Source organism: Ursus americanus, chromosome 31 (genome assembly GCF_024610735.1).
Source record: "Ursus americanus isolate L20-20 chromosome 31, mUrsAme1.1.p, whole genome shotgun sequence".
NCBI classification, from domain to species: Eukaryota; Metazoa; Chordata; class Mammalia; order Carnivora; family Ursidae; genus Ursus; species Ursus americanus.
Genome location: NC_142157.1, coordinates 24,171,574 through 24,190,910, shown reverse-complemented (window position 1 = coordinate 24,190,910; position 19,337 = coordinate 24,171,574). Strand labels below are relative to the sequence as shown.

The window sequence follows — 19,337 nt, the reverse complement described above, 5'->3', positions numbered from 1 at the left end:
AAATACATTTACAGTTCTGTACTGTATTTATCGAAAAAAAATCCACATGTAATTGAACCTGCACAGTTCAAACCCATGTTGTTTAAGGGTCAATTGTTCAGTTTACACTATGTCTTGGTATCTGGTAGGGCTAGGCCTTCTTAGGCTGATCTCTTCTCCTTGGTTATACTTGGCCTTTACACTTCCATATAAATTTAGAATCTGCTTACTGAATTATACACACACACACATGCACATGTGCACACATACAAAAACTTAATGAGATTGCTTTGAGAATATAAATCAGTTTGGAAAGAATATTTTCTAATCCATGAGCATAGTATATTTCTCCATTGATTTAACTTCTTCCGCATTTTTCAATAAATATGTAGAATTTTTAAAATGTTTCTGCTATTCTAGGGGTGCCTGACTCTTGATCTCAGGGTTGTGAGTTTGAGCTCCAGGTTGAGTGTAGAGATTACTAAATATATATATAACATATATACATATATACGTAATATGTATATATTGCTATTCTAAATACCAACTTTTTATATATATAAAATATGTATACACAATATATATTGATATTCTAAATAGCAACTTTTTGTATATATAAAAAACATATTTATTGCTACATATGTATAGCTATATATATATATATATATATAGTGCTATTCTAATTTTTTAAATTAACAAATTTTATTCTTTAGAGCAGCTTTAGGTCACAGCAAAAATAAATAATATCTCTTTCATTTCATTTTCTAAATTTTTCTTGCAGTATATAAAAATACAATGTTTTTGTATATTAATATTACATCTATAATTCTGACAACTTTTTATTAAATCTAATAAGTTTTTCATAGATTCTTTCAGATTTCCTACATATACAATCATAATTTCTACAAATAATCATTTCTTCTTCCTTTATTACCCTTACTTCTATTTATTTTTCTTGCCTTACTGTACTAAGACCTCCAATACAAAGATGACTAAAGAGTGCGACAGCCCTTTGATCATTACTTATCTCAAAAGCAATATTTTCATATTTTCATCATGTTTTCTGTGGCCAGATTTTTGTTTGGTTTGGTTTGAGGTTTTCTAATATATATTTTATCATGTTAAGAAAATTCTCTAAGGAGGCAAAGGATTTTTTAAAATCATGAACAATGTTGAATTTTGTTAAATATTTTTCTATACCCATTGAAATAATCGTGATTTCTCTCCCTTGATGCAGTAATTTGGTAAATTACATTAACTAATGTAAAAGTTAAACCGGTCTTGCATTCCCCCAAGGAACAAACTCGGTTCCAACAACTTACCCTTTTGAATGTTGCTGGAGTTAGTTTGCCAATACATTGTATAGAATTTTTGCATCCATGATCGTAAGTATTACTGGCCAGTAATTCTCCTACTTGCCCCTGATGAGGTATCAACATTTTGGAAGCCTTGTAAATTGAGTTGGAGAGTGTTTCCTCCTTTGCTGTGCTCAGGCATCGTTTCTGTAAAATTGGAATTATTTTTTCTTAACTATCTGGTAAAACTTGCCATTGAACCTATCTATGGACTTTTAAGATTCTTTGATCACCGTTCATTATTTTTAAAGTGTGTAGTATTATTTAAGAGTATTTTGGTCTTTTAATATGGTATTTTCCCCCCACTTCCAAATTATTTCATATAAAGCAATTTTTATTAGCAACCAAAAGCACAGGCGGAAGAAAGCCTTGAGCTTGATGATTGTTTGAGTCTGAAGCTGTTGCACAGGAAGGTCAGAGGAGTCTCACAGGTGACAACAGAAGGAGGAAGACATTCTTTCTTAGAGAACAAGAGACATCGTTTCTGATGTCACAGATTATGTGTATCTGCTTATCCCTCCAAAGAAAAAAGGTTTCAGGTTTTGTCTGCTTAATTCATCTTCCAAAAAGAGAAAACAGGCCACTGTTAGGGAGCCATGCGTTTTGCCTTACCTCTGCCAACACTGTGCTCCTCCATTCTTCCCTGCATTTATTAGATTTCAAATTGCACGGGCAATTCACATTCGTATTTCTCTGCACTGCCCACAATTTTCCAATGAGTTAGACCAGCTCTAATTTATAGGCAAGGAAACTGATTTCCCAAATCAATTAAGAAACTCTCAGTAATGAGGCTGCAGAGCCAAGATCTGAATTTAAGAACCCGAGGACTAGAAGGGACCTCAGAAATAATTTTGAGCCTCCTTTGTTCTGCCGAGAAGGTTAATGAAGTTCTGCCTCAGTGGGAGACAGAGCCCCAGCCAGAACCAAGTACCTGAGTCAAGGCCAGGTCCCTTCCACTTCCTGGCAAGGTTTTCCCGCAGTTGGAGCAACTTCACTGAAGCCCCTTGAAGCTCTGCAGGGAAGGTCAGGCTTGCTTTTTTTTTTTTTTTTTAAGATTTTATTTATTTTATTTGAGAGAGAGTGTGTGGGGGAGGGGCAGAGGGAGAGAGAATCTCCAGCAGACTCCCTGCCATGACCCTGAGATCACGACCTGAGCCAAACCAAGAGTCAGTCACTCAATCGACTGAGCCACCCAGGCGCCCCCATGCTTGCTTTTGTGCATAGGGACCATTTTAGATCTATTTCTCAGTAAGTAATGGGAATATTTCCCCATGTAGTAACCCCTGGTTAAAAGGCTAGAGGTAATCCTTTGTTGGTATAGACAGTGGGCTAAAATCAAAAAGAGCATGCTCTGAAACAAATGGATATTGTATATTCTAAATCCACTTGCATTTTAGAAAGACATTTTCAAATCATCTGCTGACTTAGGTTTCTATGGTATTTCACAGTTTAGAGAGCACTTTCTCTGTGCTGTGCACGTACTCCAATTCTGCACAATTTCCTTTAGTCCAGACTGTTGCCAATGTCTGCAAGATGCTTGCACTGTGTCAAAGCAAGGAAACAGGTACAACCTCTATCATGCATGACAGAGCATGACACATGCGTGACTCCTCTTGGGCTGGGGGCGGCAGAGCAGGAGCTGCCTGGTACGCAGGATGCTTGAGATGGGGCAGGACAGTCAGTGAGATTTCAGCAGGTGGCAGCAGGAAGGCAAGCACACCAAAAGTGAGGGGAAAGAACGGGCAGAGGTGCAGAAGCCGGGAGCACCAAGGCGCTGTGACCATGCAGCTAAGGGCGTGGGCTCTACAGTCAGACGACCTGCTTTCCCTTCCAGGGCTGCTGTTCAGTGGCTGTGGGACCTTAGGCATGTTTTTGCCCTGCTCTCTGCCTCAGTTTCCCCACAGGTGAGCAGGAGGTAAAAATAAGGTTGCTGAGCAAGTTAGTGGGTAAAACACTTAGCAGAGTACCCGGCACATGGTAAATGTCAGCAGCTGGTATTTCGGAAAGCCGGCAATAACCTGGTGAAGCCAGCCAGCTTGACTGGCGTCCCCGCCTCCATGACAGGCACACCGAACTTGATTATACAGTAATCCCCCGATCTGTGGTTTCACTTTCTGCAGCTTTAGTAAACCCAGGTCAACGCGGTACAAAAGCAGATGATCCCCCTTCTGATGTGTGGTCAGAAGATGTGTGGTCAGAAGGTCAACGGTAGCCTCACGCAATGTCACAGCGCCTAGGACATTCATCTTACTCCATGCCATCACGTTGGCATTTTGTCATCTCATATATCACAAGAAGAAGGGTGAGTAGGCACAATAGCATATTTTGAGAAAGACCCCATTCATAGAACTTTGATTATAGTATATTGTTAAAATTGTTGCATCTTATTATTAGCTATAGTTACTAATCGCTTACTGTGCCTGATTTATGAATTAAACTTTATCAAAGATTTATATGAATAGGAAAAACCACAGTGTATACATATGCGGGGCCCCCTGACTGCAGCGCCCCCACTTCCTCACTCACGGTGGGGGGGGGGCGGGATCCAGAGCTGGAAGGCAGACACTTGCTTGCTCGGTGGATGGCTGGCTGGATGAATGGTGGAGCTGTGACCCTCACAATACAGGCGACCTACAGTTTGCCCATTTCCCAGATGAGGAAAACTGAACATCAGGTGGCTCAGGGACCTGTCCGCTGGGCCACAAGAAGAGGCCACACCGGAGCCGGAGAATCCGGCATATTAAATGCGGGAGGGGGTTGGTTTACACTGGTTCACCTGGGACCGAGAACGGAAGATTAGGGTTCTGAAAAAAAATTCTAAGTCCAACAGAGGAAATGATAATAATAACAATATAATTAGTGTATTACAATTCTAATTAAAAAGTTTTAAAAGTCCTGCTAATGCACACTAGGTGGCAGCATCTCGCATCGTTTCCAGGACAGTATCCGCAGCAACTACACGCTCCCTGGACGGGCAGTGTAGACGTGGCAACGGCTTGAATGTATTTTATTTAAGCTTCTCCACCACTCAGCATTAAAGATTAAAATATCCTAGCAAAAAGGAGCTAATCCGAGTTGTAGAGGTCTAATGTCACCAACCTTCCTAATGCCAACCCCCGGCATGGAATGGTTTCATTTGGCGCGGGTGCACACACACACAGCCCTTCTACTGAAGGCAGGGGTAAAGGAACTGGTAGTTGGCTGCTGCCTTTGGTTCAGAGCATTTTGCTCTTATGTAAACGTTGGGGCGCCTGAGAGGCTCAGTTGGTTAAGCGTCTGCCTTTGGTTCAGGTCATGATCTCGGGGTCATGATAGGGCCCCACGACAGGCTCCCTGCTCCATAGGGAGCCTGCCTCTCCCTCTCTCTCTGCCCCTCCCCCGGTTTGGCACGCGCCCATGCTCTCTCTCTCTCTCTCTCTCACACTCTCAAATAAATAAAATCTTTTTTAAAAAGTGTGTGTGAGGCTGTAATTGTGTTCATATGGGGACACAGACAAGACCATGGTACTTCCTTGTGACACCTGAATTTGAACTTGCTTCATACATAGAAAAATACATATGTACTTTCATAGCTCCTACACTTTCCTTATCTACCTTTGTCAAGGTCAACACATGGGAGGCTCCTTGCGTGTTGGGGATGCTTGTTTACTGGCGGAGTCTTCCCAAGAGTATAAGCTCAAGAATGGGGACCCTGTTCCAGTCACACTTCATCTTCATGCTGACTAGCACACACAGTGGGTGCTCAATAAATGTTAGACGACACAAAATAAAGTGTGAACACACAGTAGGGAGAGGAGAGAGTGGGCTCAGGGAAGAATGAGTCTTCTCTGGATTCCGGCCACTCTCCCTGCCTGGGCTGGCTGCCCCTCAACCCTGCCACTCCCTCACCAGCTTCCCTGCAGCTCCCCGGGAGGCCCCTCCCTCGCAGAATAGGGGGTGGGGGTGTGAGCACGCATACCACAGCCAAAAGCCACCGTGTATAAAGTAAGATAGGAGGAAAATTAAACAGCACTGCAGAAAAAAAAGCCAGCACAGGACATTGGCAAGAGGCCTCCGGATCTTCGTGTAAGAAACAGGCCATTATAGAAAATCAGGTAAAGAAATGTCGATTCATTAGAGCCTCAAGGTTCCAGGTTTGCAAAAAAGAACTCACCTGGCTAAATAATTTATGATCAGCAGTTAAGATATCTCTTTGATCTTGCTATGTAAGAAGGAAGGACAGATTGAAGGGCGAGTCAGGAAAGAGAGTGGGAAAGACAATGTGTTGTATTGAGAAAGGGGGGAGGACACTGATTTTTGAAGACCTGTAGCTTATCAATAAGGGTACAAACAGCTTCCATTTCAGTTTACCCAAGTCTTGATTATAGATTCAATCCCCTTGTCTGAAGAACACAATGTGGAAGAGCAGGGGTGCCTATCGCCTTCCACCTCGTACCAGTCAGACCCGTCCTCGGCCTTCATGACTGTCCTGGGTTTCCAGTCGGCTCCCTCTGTTGGCATGACCCATCCTGTGGATTCACTCGCACTTTCTGGGCTGCTGCTTCTTTGGCGGGCCTCAGAGCACTTAACACAGCTGTCATTTCTATTCATTTGTGTGATTCTTTGAAAAATCATTGCCTCCTCGCTAGAATTCAAGCTCCAAAAAGGCAGACCGAATATGATTTTGCTCAGCATTGCATCCCCAGCACTGAGCACTGTGATAAAATGTGGACCAACAGCCCGGACAGGAAACGCCCCCTTGGCCAGAGCCCCAGTCCACTTCAGGAACAGGGGGGACAGCCTGCCACAGGAGAGAAAACCTCAACGCACCCACAGCCCCACCTCAAGCACCTCGGGGCAGTCTGTGGAAATCAACAAGGACCGATGTTACCTGGCAACACTATCGTCATGGGGGGGGGGCGCTGTGGGCTCATCGCCATCCCCCGTCCTCTCCCCCCACCAACACACAATCTCTCTCCCATTGCTGGTACTCACAGGAAACAGGAGTTTCAAACTGTCCGGTCTTAGTTTTGGAAGAAAGAGTCTGTGAAGCAGAGAGGAAGATCATGGATAAATAAGATTCACATTTAGCTTCAAACATTATCCGAGCTGTTAATTTCCACAGCCTCCCTCGGAGAACATTTATGCGACCATAGAACACAGCACTGAAACCATTTGATTTAGTGTGTTTATTTTCTTTTCTTAATTTGCTCCTGTGGTTCGTATCTTGTAGGTGTTGATGTGGCATTTTATTTAGTGCTTGTTATTATTTATTACGTCTTTTGCAATGCCTTATCTCCGAACAAGATTATGAACACCTCCAGGGCTGGAACCAGCTCCTCACAAGGTAGCTGGTAAGCGTATTCGGCAAGTCATTTTAGTTGATTGATCTGGCTGCTTCTCTTTGGGAAACATGGAAGTCATTAAGGAAGGAAAGGGGAATGGAAAGAAAGAGTACACACAGGAACGGCCCTCTCCAGATAACAAAGGCACCAAGTCATCAAATTAAAGCCAATTTACAGTAGCCAGAAAATCACCTTCGCTCATTTGCATTTACACAGTGAATGTTCTCCTTGTTAAGGCCCCGGGATGCCTGCTAACTCCAAACATTCTGCCTCTGAAGCCTGAAACTAGCTCGCAGTTCCTCATGTAAGATTCTGGTCTCTCGGTTAGCAGCCGATGTTTTCATCATGCTGCTTCCCTCCCTGTTGGCACTTGACTGACACAGGTGCAGGGGTTTCCTGGAATCTCTCAAATGAATCACCATCTGCAAATGACCAAGGAGGGACCCAGGGGAGTGCACCTCAAGCCTCAATGGTGACGTCCCAGCAGGTAACGTTGCCACTTATGTCTTGTGTGCTGGGGCCCATTCTCAGCCCACATCTATCCCAGCTTCTCCTAGGCCTTCATAAAAGGCCACGAGTCATCATTCCTTGGTCTTTGGCTAGCTCCTTTTCCAAGCTTAAATCTTAAGCATTATCCAGGAGCAGAAGGAGAAATGAAAGTATTCTTAGCAATATGATGAAGGCCCCATCTGGAATCAGGGAAGAAGGTGAACACAAGTTTCGACATCATCCAAGAGAGGATGTGTGCCAGGAAGACCTTGACTGGTTAACTGGGAGTTCCCCCAAGGTCCTGCGTGCACAGGGTGCCAAAAGTTCATTACTGAACTGCATTTCCTCACACTGCCAGGCACCTGGGCCTTGGCCAATAAAAATAATAGGAGGAAAAATGTAGTTAGTCCTGTAACCACAACACCTTAAATTCCGGTGGCGAGGCACAAATTTAAAGGGCGGAGTTGTTTTCATGGTGAAGCCTATAGCTGGACCCCTTCCAAGGAGTCCTGGCTCAGGTCTCCGTTCCGGCATTACGGGGCCGACAAAGAGCAGGAACCTTTCTCGCTGCCATTCTGCAGCCCAAGCTTCTCTTTATTCCTTCCCTGGACTTTTTTTCTCTTTGACTCTACATCAATTATAGGTCTGTGTGCTTAAAATAATTGGATTCTTAACAGTTTCTTACAACAGATTCACTTTTGCTCTGCGATTTTGGAACACTGAAATCATTCTGTTGTGATTTTTCACCATACCTGCACTCTACACAGAAATAATCATGAAATGAATAGTGCTTAAATTCTAAGAGATAATTTTGTATGAAGCAGATATATTTTCCAACTTTTTTCTTTGCTTCTTATGCCCTTTTGTTTATTATCTTAAGATTTATTTATTTGTTTTAGAGAGAGAGAGAGCACGAGCAGGAGGGGCAGGGGGAGAGAGAGAATCTCAAGCAGACTCTGCATGGAGCACGGAACGCAACACGGGGCTCGATCTCATGACCCTGAGATCTCGCAAGACATGAGCCGAAACCAAGAGTCGGACACGTAACTCACGGCGCCACCCAGGCACCCCCTGCTTCTTATGCCCTTTTAAATACTACTGATTCATGAACACATTGTACAAAAATTTTTAAATACAAAATTACACAGATAAAAGAGGGCAGCCCCCTTTTATTTCTGATTCCAATTCCCTTACCCCACTGTTGACATGATCAATAAACTTCCAGTCCTATTTGGAAGATATAGACATATGGCTATATATGTATATATTTTTAAATATTTTCATGTCAATGAGATTATACTATGTATTGTTCTACAGCTTGCTTTTCTTATATAACAGAATAGCTTCAAAGTCCATATGAGCTAATAGGGATGTATTCTACTTAATCTAGTAAGCTACTATTATATAATCGGGTTGTTCTCCTGAGAAATGCTGCAGCTATATCTTTGACCTACGACCTTTATGCACATGGATATTCCTGAAGGCCAAATTCCTGGACACGTAATGGTGTGTCACAGGGGACGTGTGTGTGTTAAAAAGCTTTACTGATGTATTACTCACATACCATAAAAGTTTTAGGTGGGTATTAGTATATTTATATTAATATGATTTTAGTATAAAGAATTGTGACACCAGCACCACGATTTTATTTTAAATCATTTCCATCACCCCCAAAAAGACACCTTATGCCCGTTTGTAGTCGCTCCCCATTCCCATCATACCCACCCCCTGCCCTAGGCAACCACTATGATACTTCCTTGATCCATTCTGGACATTGTATATAAATGTAACCATACACCCTGTGGTCCTTGGTGTTTGCCATGATGTTTTTTGAGGTTCATCCATGTATCAGTACTTTGTTCCTTTTTATTGTTCAATAATATTCCATTGTAGGGATACACTAACCCGCTGCTTATCCACCAACTGGCTGATAGACATTTGGGTCATTTCTACTTTTTAGGCACTATCAATAATGCTGCTGTGAACATTCATGTGCAAGACTTTGTTCTGTTTTTTGGGGTATATTCTTAGAAGCAGAATTGCTGAGTCATGATAGATCTATGTTTGACATTCTAGGAAACTCCCAGACTTTTCCAAAGTGGCTGCACCATGTTACAGTCTCACCAGTATCCTAGTCAACACCTGTCTTTTTAAATATCTTCATTGTAGAGGGTGTGAAGGTTTGTGTGTCTTAAAGCTGGCTTTACCAATTTGTGCTCCCCCCAAAGGTGTCTACTTAATCATACCTATTTCTCCATATCCTCACCAATAATAGCTATTATCAATCTATTTAAGTTTTGCTTTGTGAATATTTGTGTAAAATTGTCTCATTTTAATTTCTTTTGCTGATACCAGCGACACTGAGCATCTCCTCTATATGTTGATGGGCCATTCGTATTTCTTCTTCTGTGAACTGCCTGCTACATATTTGCTCATTTTTTATTGGATTGACATTTGCAGACATTCTGTATGTAGACATGTAATAGACCTGTATGTAATGTAGGTATCATTCATTTGCTGCTGTACACGTAGTATATCTTAGTTACTTGCCTTTTTACCCTTAAAAATATTTTTTTTTTGTACAAAAATGTTTCATTTTCACTAGCTGTATCTGCCAGTTTTCTTGATTACAGATTTTGGGTTAGATGTCTTGGTTAGGAAAGCCTTTCCTATTCCCAGAATTATAGTTTTCTTTTTATGTGAACACTTTAATTTGGCAATCAGTCTTACAAATGGTGTTAGATAGAAGAATACATATTTGTTTGGTTCCAATGACCCCAAAACTTTTCACTGAGTTGTTTATCTTTTCCTAACTGATTTGAAATAAAATTCTGCCTCAATCATAAAGTAAATTTCAATATGTAAATGAGTATCCTTTGGGGTGTTCTTTTCTGTTCCAGTTTTCTATTTGTCTACGCTGGGCCAGTATCCACCCAGTTAAATTCTGTTGCTTAAAAGTGTGCTTTGATATCTAGGCAGGCAAGTCCCGTTTCATAATTCTTTCTTTTTTAAGACTTTTTTTTAAAGATTTTATTTATTTGTTTGAGACAGAGAGAGGGCGTGGGCAGGTGGTTAGGGAGAGGGGCAGAGGGAGAAGCAGGTCCCCGGCTGATTGGGGAACCCGACGTGGGGCTCAATTCCAGGACCCCAGGATCATGACCTGAGCCAAAGGCAGACACTTAACCGACTGAGCCACCCAGGCATTCCCCCACCCTTTCATAATTCTTAAAGGGAAGTATCTCTGTAAATCTAAGTGTAAGTATCTCCTGGTTCAAGGAGACTCATACTATAAGAAAAATAGTCTAGAACCACCTAAAGGGTTAAAATGGAAAACCCAGGGTGACTTCATGTTCTCTAGATCTATCACTACTAAAAGTGCAAGAGCACTTTTATCCACTAACAACTCTCCTGTGCACCCGTCATGCCAGAATGCAGCATTTCCATTCTGCATCAAGAGGAAACAGGACTCCTTGAAAGGCACATATATGTCTCATGTCAGGAAAAAAAATTAGGATGGTCTGAAACATCCTACTGTTGTAACAAAGTAAGGATGCTTTCCTAACTGTTAGAAGCAATATTTTATTAAACTCAGAAAACACAGCAATAACCTTGAGGGGCTCCCACTAGCCAAGTTATAAAGTTCCGAGCATCCAAAAAAAGGAAAAAAAAATTCTAAGAGGCTGAATCTACAAAAGGCCAGATTCATGATACCCAAAAGAGAAAAGTGAATTTTAATACAAACTAAGGATGGATATGTTTAAATGTGAGTATTTGTTCTGAGAATACATATTTTCATGAAGCATGGGCATGTGCTTATTTCCAGCTACCCATACAGGAAAGAAGAAATAGAGCAAACTCGAAAAAGTAGTACAAGAAGGAGGAAGACTGATCATCATCGGTGGTCACAGGTCACATACAATAACCAAGTAGAAAAAGGAATCACAGGTGAGACACAGTAACAAATTTAAATGGACATAACAGTATGCCCAAGATAATAGCCAGATGTCTCCAAGTACTCACCACACAGACCTGATGATTCTTTATAGACAAAAATCTCAACATGATCCTACTAATTAACCTCAGTATAATCCTACTGATCCTACAGGTTATCGATAAGGCATATCTAATTTTCAATAATCCTAATAGACAAGATCAATGTATGGTAAAGGCAGGACGAGTTAGGCAATGCTGGCCATGCAAAATTAAAGAATACTTCATTTCTGGGAAAGAAGCCAAGTTCCAAAAAATTAAAATAATATATATGGTGAGATATTAAAAATCCCATGACAAAGCAAGTAAGAATTAATTATAAACAGACTTAATCCAAGGCCTGTGGCTCATGGTTCCATCGGCTTTGCACTGTGCAGCCAGGCTCCGTGTCCTAGACGGCGCTCTCAGTTAGTCTGAGGAATTCCTTTTCTTTTAGGCTTGGTGTTAAGATTACCACAAGCCCAGGAAATAGACTGAGCTATGACTGAACCCCTAGGACGATATGAAAATAAATACAGCCATAATAGTAGGAAAGTATTTTTAAAGTAAAAAACAGGGACATAAAGCTCAAAAGTTGACTTGTAAAATTGATTTATGTAAGTTATTTTTAATGCTGTGTTAACCATTCTATTCGAGTATGATGGCTAATTTTATGTGTTGACCTGACTGGGCCACAGGGTACCCAGATTAAACATTATTTCTGGGTGTGTCCATGCGAGTGGCTCTAGAGGACACTGGCATTTGGGTCAGTGGGCTCGGGAGGCTGCCCCCCCCCAGCGTGGGGGGCCTCAACCAATCCGCGGAGGGCCTGCGTGAACAGAACAAAAGGGGAAGGAAAGGAGGTTTCGCTCCCTCTCTCTGCCTGGAAGTTACACCTTCACACTCAAGCTTAATCACACCACCGGCTGGCTCTCCTGGTCTCCAGTATGCAGACAGCAGATGGTGGGACTTCCCAGCCTCCGTAACTGCATGAGCCAATTCCTCCTAAGTCTGTCTATCTACCTATCAATCAATCGTATCTTTCAAAGAAACCTTATTTCTTCGTGGCTCCGTTTCTCTAGAGAACCTGAACTGACACAGCCAGCACGGTTCACGAACTGTTGGAGGACTTTTGAAAGGTACAAAATAGTCAGGCATACCAAAGCTGCAGATGTGAGAGAGTTGAGAGATTTGAATCTAAGAGATTTGAGACAATCTAATTAGTTGAAATTCATAATAAATGCTTAAATGTCCAAGAAAAATGTGTTTGCTTCTTTCCTTCCTTGATAATTCAGCCACAAAGCCACTATGCAGGGCCAGATTGGGGATGGTGCTGAGCGATGGCAGGCGGTGGCTTACGTATGGGGGGGGGGTTGTGGAAATGAGTAAGTACATGGAAGAGGCGTTCAATGCTAGAGGAAGGAGCTACAAATATGGAAAACAGGAAAACTAGAAGGTACTACTAGGTTAGATTTGAGAGTATTAATACGGACTCATGACTTTCAATAACTAGAGATCTAAAAAGAAGTATCAATGCAGATGTGTAAATATATATTTACACTGACACACACAAATATATTCCTCAGCCTGGAGGGGACCGGGAGCAACAACACCCAAGCTGCAATCAGCATACTCTCAACAAATAACCAAGTGTCCTTTTTACTGGACTCTGGGTGGCAATCACCATCTTGCTAGGACTATCTAGGAACAAGTGGGAAGACGCTGAGAACTTCCCCAGTTGATAATCAGACTGCATCTTCTCAAGAGGAAACAAAAAGGAAGACATTGTAATTGTGAGGCTACCTCATAAAGATTTTATTTACCCTAAGACCCTAGAAAGAAAACACTCCATCTCTCATTATACTAGTAAATGTAAACCTGACGGTTTTATTCTAATACTTTAAGGTGCACTTGGCATTTCAAATGTCAAATGCTTTAATTGCCCTTTTTTCAGATCTATTACTATTACTCTCAGAAACAAACAAGCATAGAGTGGCTCCCGGAAACAGAGTAACAGCCTCGGAACTGCCCCCTTGGGAAACTGCCTGCCCGCATTCGGAGAAGGAAGCTACAGCACCAGTCATTTTGGAGCCCACCTTCTCCACTGCCTCTAGAACTCACAGTATGCCCTTAGAGGTAGGAAATCTGCACTGCCTTGAGTAGATCTGATTTTCAAAATAGAGTCCAGAGACACTAGCCGCTGGGTCATCAGGCTGAGTAGTAACTGGGGGCTGGAAAAGAAAGGCACAGAGAGACCAGAATCTCCGAACTATTTTAACTAATAGCACAATGTCATCATGTGTCGTTTCCCAAAGTAACTTTCTGAGGATGACGTAAACTTAGCTGAATAAGCAGAATAATTTCACGGCTGTACTTCAGATATGTCATATGTACTAGCTCACAGCATTAAAAAAATGGCCCTTACCAAAATATACCTCCCACTGTCCTACCAAGCTACCTAAAATCCAGAATACTTTGATCTGAAGGACTGACCGCAGCTGCTAACATACCACGTATTTTATACAAAAAGTAGCGTGATCTCTTAGCATGAATTTGTCTGACACAGTGAACTGTCAGCCTGACTGACACAAGGCAGAGGACATAACTGATTTGGGGCGGGGGGGCTGTGGAAGAGGACAGTCACCAAAGGGAGACCCAGAAACCACCTTCTACTCCTTGAACTGAACCCAGTGCCCCCACCTTCAGGGCCAGACATCCATCTCCAACATATCAGACAAACACAGCTTCATGGTCCAAGCGTGTGGTGATTTTTATTAAGAATAACTTTGGTTCTAAGAATTCCACCCTCAATTCTGTAATACTTTCCATTAAAAACAATTGTACAAGAGCAAATACAAAAAATATTAAATTATGAAAACAAATCCATTAAGGCTCCCTTTATATATATTATATACACTCAAACAAGTCAAGATTTTTCAGAGTAGAAGAATAAAGTCAACTGTTTGTTGTGGCTTAGAAAGCAATACTACTTTACTACCAGGAGACTATAAAACACTGAACTAGTTTAAGAAAACCACAGAGTGGAAAAATGGAGCCATTTTTGTCAAAAAGTGGCTCAAAGCACAAAACTGCTCGGACGTTCTTGAGTCCTGAGTCCTTGGAGTTTGGACCGTATAGTATTAATGTATGGAGGGGAGATGGGCACCCTTTGAAACTCAGGCTTGTGAGCCGAGCTGATCTGACGACTTGAGAGAGCTTCTCACCTGTACATCCCACCGTTTGGTCATAAAACATCACTTCACACTATTTACAAGTCTTTTGGCTAGACTTTGTACTACTCACTACACGTCATTGTGCAGACTGGTGAGTGAGATTGGGAGGGAAATGCTTTTGTAATTTTTCTTCCCAGTGAAGAATGAATTCTAGGTAAGTTCTAGGAACAGAACTGGTCCTGCTGAAGGGGCCTGTCAGGGCCCTTGAGAATTTTATCAAGTGTTGGAATTGCTTCAAGGGCATAGGACTTAAGATCCAACATCCAATTAGATGAAAAGCTATGAGCCAGTCATGAATCTTCATTTTGCAAATCTCATCATTAGTCCATATACGCAAAGAAAGCACTCCCATCAACATGTGATCAGAAAGGTACTTTCAAGGCGATCATTTCTTCTCTCAAAGCTAGAAGGATGGGAAAAAAAGTTACCACTCCATCCTTCAAAAGCAAACTATTATAGAGCAACATTTTATCTTCCGCATCTCATAGTTTATTAATACTTACTGATGAGAAATCACTCATTTCAGGTGTAACAACATGTCCTCTGACTAGCCGTATATTGCCATCGTGTTCATCTTTATCTTGTTCACATGACGATTGAATATGAGCTTGTCAACTATGAAAACTAAAGCATTCCCATAGAAAGCTAATTTCTACTATGCTTATTAGGATTAAAAGTTCGGGATCCAGTTTCCTATGAGCCTTTTTAAAGGAAGTTTAAGAAGACTCTTCGCTGTAGAAATGACTGGCTGAATCGTCTCAATGGAGAACCTACCGAATCCACATAAATTCCTCCAGATCACCCCAAGTAGAATATACTCCTGCCCGTACCAGCAGTAATAAATGCATTCTACATCAAGATTTTGCTGCTCAACTGGGACTTCACTTCGGAGAGCAGGCTGGCTAGTGTGCGGAAGCTGGGCAGCCTCTCCCCTCACCTCAGTTTCCTGAGAGGCAGGACAGTAGTCATCACCGCGAACAGAGCGGTGGAACAATCTTTCTTCACAAGAAAAAAAAAAAAAAAGCAATATATGATCCTTTATCCAAAATTTTCAAAACTTGGATTCTAATGATACTCAAAATGTACAAATGCTACCAGCCTTCCAGCTAGGCCTCCTGGAGACCAACCTACATTTGTTTCACATTACAATACCCAAAGAACTCCTCCTTGCCCAGCTCCCAATGGGAGTGTTCCCCACACCGCTCTCAAAGATTTGGACCCTCTACTTTTGACACTGAAGTTGGATAATATGGACTAGTTTTTCTTCTCTGAAGGGCTGGGAGACTGTTTTATATAAAAGGACTAGCTCAGTAAGAAATCCAAAAACAAAACAAAACAAAACAAAATTCTAACAGTTACCAAAGCAACAGATGGATTTATATGATGTGAACTGGAATGTCACCATGGAACATTCTAATATCGGAGAACCAAAAGGAATTAAAATAATATCAAGATGAACATTCATGTGTTTTTCTGTATCTTTTATATGTATTTGTTTCCATATTATTATATATTTTTTTCCATATTTTTAAACCTTCTCACCCTATTTCTGAATCTTAATGTCAACAAAGGTAACAGCTGTGCTCAACATTAACACCCTCGGGTGTCAATATAACACAGGTGAAAGTATACTGAAACAAGAAAATTCTGGATTCTCAAAAGGGACTTTATGAATATTGGATGTAGAAGGTCAAACACCATCCTATGTGATCTAAATTATCTGACAGATAACTAAAAGAAGAAACAAAACAGATTTTCTTTAGGTTTTAGAAGAAAAAATGCTCTGTGCCCCATTAAACTTGGACTGGAAGAAAAACCAAGTAGTGCAACTCTCTAGAATTTATTCCAGTGTCCTCTTTCTTTTTTGCTGTTGTGGGTTTATTTGTTTTTTGTTTTTTTAAGTCTTTGAACACAGGTTCACTTATCCCAACTTAAGTGCTGGTCAACGTCCTTCGTTTGGCGAGTAGGAATTGCAACTGTCACAGATCATTTATCCACCCAGATTGTAGGAAAACCAAAACCAAATCCTTTTTAAAGTAACAATTCTCTGCTGGCTGGGTTCTCTCCAGGGGCTCTGGCCCTGAGATTAAGCGTTGACGAGGCGCCTGCTCACAGCTTCCCCGTGTGGTGGGCTGGGTGCGCGGTCTCTGTCTCCAGGGCCTACGACTCCTGCGCTTGGGCCACTTCTTGGCCTGTTCTCCTGAGATTGCCTTTAACCTTCACAAACTCTGGGGCGTTTTCTTGTTCTTCTTGCAATTTCTGCTTCTCAAGTTCAAGCTAAATGAAATTCAGAAACAGGAAAATTATTTACATACTGAGAGGCTTTCCAAAACATCGCTTCACTTTTCAAAGTCCCTACCACCTTCTATTTCCCGGGGGAAGAAATTCTCTCCGGGTCTCCATCTCACGTGTGTATATGTACGGACGTATACGGGCCCTGGGGTTGTCCTGCGCAGGAGCAACAGCCCCCTGGTTGGTACTACCAGCAACACCAGAGATGATGAGAACCCGAAATCAAGGCTAAGGAACCAAGATCCTGAGACCAATGCGCAGTGGGCTCTGCACGCCGCTTCAGTGAAGTTGAATTTCACTCAATTGCTTGTGTTCCCAACACTCTGCTGTGAGTTCAGGGATATTCCCGTTTGGGCTTTGCCTCCTGAATCTCTTCTAAGTCCTCAGTAGGATCCTTGTCTTTACTTTGAATGTATTTTAGCCCATTTGCTGACATTCTGTTTCATATTTTCCTTTTGTGCAATAAAAATTTACATCTGATAGGTCTGGCAAATTCTGCTTGTTCCAACATCCTTATTTCTCAGGACAGAAAAGATAACTTTTGACGTGAGTCAAACAGAGAAGGACAAATACTTGCATGATATCTCTGATATGTGGAATCTTAAAAAAAACCCAAAATTGTAAAAGCAGAGAGTAAAATGGTGGCTCCCAGGGGCTGGGGAAATGGGAGAGATGCTGTTTAAGGGTATGTACTTGCAGCCAGAAGATACAGAAGTCCCGGAGACCTAATACACAGTACAGCGATTACAGTCAACACAACTATACCACGAACATTCAACTTGCTAAGTGACTAGATCTCCACTGTTTCCAGAACCAGAAGAAATGTAACTCTGCGATGTGACAGAGGTGCTCGCTAAGCCTTGGGGCCAAACAGACCACAGTAAAAATGTACCAAGTCAACATGCTGTGCGCCTTAAACTTACACAATACTGACTGTCAGCATATCTCAATAAAGGTAAAGACAATTTTCATCCCCATCACTCTTACCTGCTCCAGCTTCTGCTGCCGTTTTAATAGTTCTATTTCCAAGTCAGATTTCTTCTTTTGTGCTTCTTCTTCTTTCTGCTTTATTACTTGATCTCGTTTTCTCTTTTCCATCACTTTCTGCAATTCTGGCTTGTTCTGAGGGGCAAGACCCCTGCAAAAATAAATAAATAAATAAATAAATAAATAAATAAATAAATAAATAAATAGGCAGGCTTGTTCTGAGGGGCAAGACCCCTGCATGCATGCATAAATAAATAAATAAATAAATAAGAACAAAATTAGAAAGTCAATCTAAAAAAGAGAAAAGAGAAGAAAACAAAGCTTTAATCTAATGGACATATCCTTCATAAACAGGAATTTAATTTAAGGCATCAGCCACAGAAAACGAGTCTACTGAATTAGCATTACTGGGATGCCTACTAGCAGTTAGTCAACACTGGGATGCCTACTAGCAGTTAGTCAACACTGGTGGTCTCAAAAATTCACAAGCATGAAAGAAGGGTAAGAACAACTTCCAAGAGTAAGCAAAATCTACTCATTCAATAAAAATATACTAAGCACCTACTAAGTGCCGGATACTAGCCTATGCAAAGGTCAGTGAGACTGGTTTATAGTGAGGAAGGTCAGAACGTCATGCTTATTCGATGGGTATTATGATCACTCATGACGATGACACAGAAGATGGAAACGAAGACAATGGAGACAGTGGAGAAGATGGAGAGGACAGAGATGGAGAGGATGGAGATGGTGGAGATGGTGATAACGGAGATGCCCAGAATACAAGGTGCCTCCACTTGAAGTTTTAGGGGAAGCTTCCCAAGATGGAGCCCCTGATCCCATGTACTAAAGTAGCCAGAGATAGGCTAGCACAAAAATTTAAACAGCAAAATGGCCCTGGACTCCTCTTCCAAAATTCTCCGGCTTTTCAGAGGGCTCTTGAACATGTACAGGTACGTCTAAGATGTCATCAACTCCTGGGGGCGCATGGCCAGGGGGAACTTCGCTCCCAAGACCCCCAGTGCTCCTTGCAGTGGAACCACTTCAGATGTGTAGTTTACTACTGATGATGCACAGAAATCAGGCTGCAGGGAAGTTCTACATTTCTGAGAGATAAATTAGGATGCCATCTCTTCAGATGGGGAGAAACAAAACCAAAACTTAAGACCATTCGCTAGCAACCCTCCACCCAGAATCTCTGAGGTAAGTCAAGGGCATCTCCTTAGATGGAATGTCTATGTTTAACTGTTAGCTAGGACACTCCTTGTCTCTAGTTTTCTACCATTTCCTTAAGATTTCTCTGGTCCAGGCTTTCAAGGTGCTGGCTTTGCCAGCCTATCTCCTCCTGTCTTCCCTTTCTATGTAGCAAGCCTCCACCAGCTCTTCAGTCATCTCAACTTGATATTAACATTTACTAAAAGCATTTAAAATAAAAATGAAACCACAAAACAGGAAGAACACTGTCAGTTTCAGGCAACATAGGGCGTAAGTGACGGTGGGTGTATTCACTCTCATGCACCCACACACGTGCGCACTTGACCCACAGGGACTCAGGCTTTTCTGGGAAGCAAGAAGGGCCCTGCTGGATCCACCGAGGACTGAGATGGGCCCCAGCACCTTCCCATGCACCTTCTGGTCCTGCTGATGGTAACTGCTAGTCTGTAAATCAGGAATGTCTACCTGAGTGGTTATTCTCAAAACTATGTCAATCA

At 41.8% G+C, this 19,337-nt stretch overlaps 1 protein-coding gene across 4 annotated transcripts in view; it reads right to left on the bottom strand.

Annotated features, from left to right (window-relative positions):
* Positions 1–13,861: 13,861 nt before the first annotated feature.
* The window catches only part of FAM107B (family with sequence similarity 107 member B), a 234,473-nt gene continuing 228,997 nt past the window's right edge, over positions 13,862–19,337 (bottom strand). For all 4 annotated transcript variants that reach the window (XM_045788136.2, XM_045788152.2, XM_045788143.2 and 1 more), the window contains 2 exons: positions 17,629–17,779; positions 13,862–16,626 (listed from right to left, as the gene is read on the bottom strand). In XM_045788136.2, the coding sequence (XP_045644092.1) occupies positions 16,510–16,626; positions 17,629–17,779 (268 nt within the window). In that variant the 3' untranslated portion in view covers positions 13,862–16,509. The remainder of the gene's footprint in view (positions 16,627–17,628; positions 17,780–19,337) is intronic.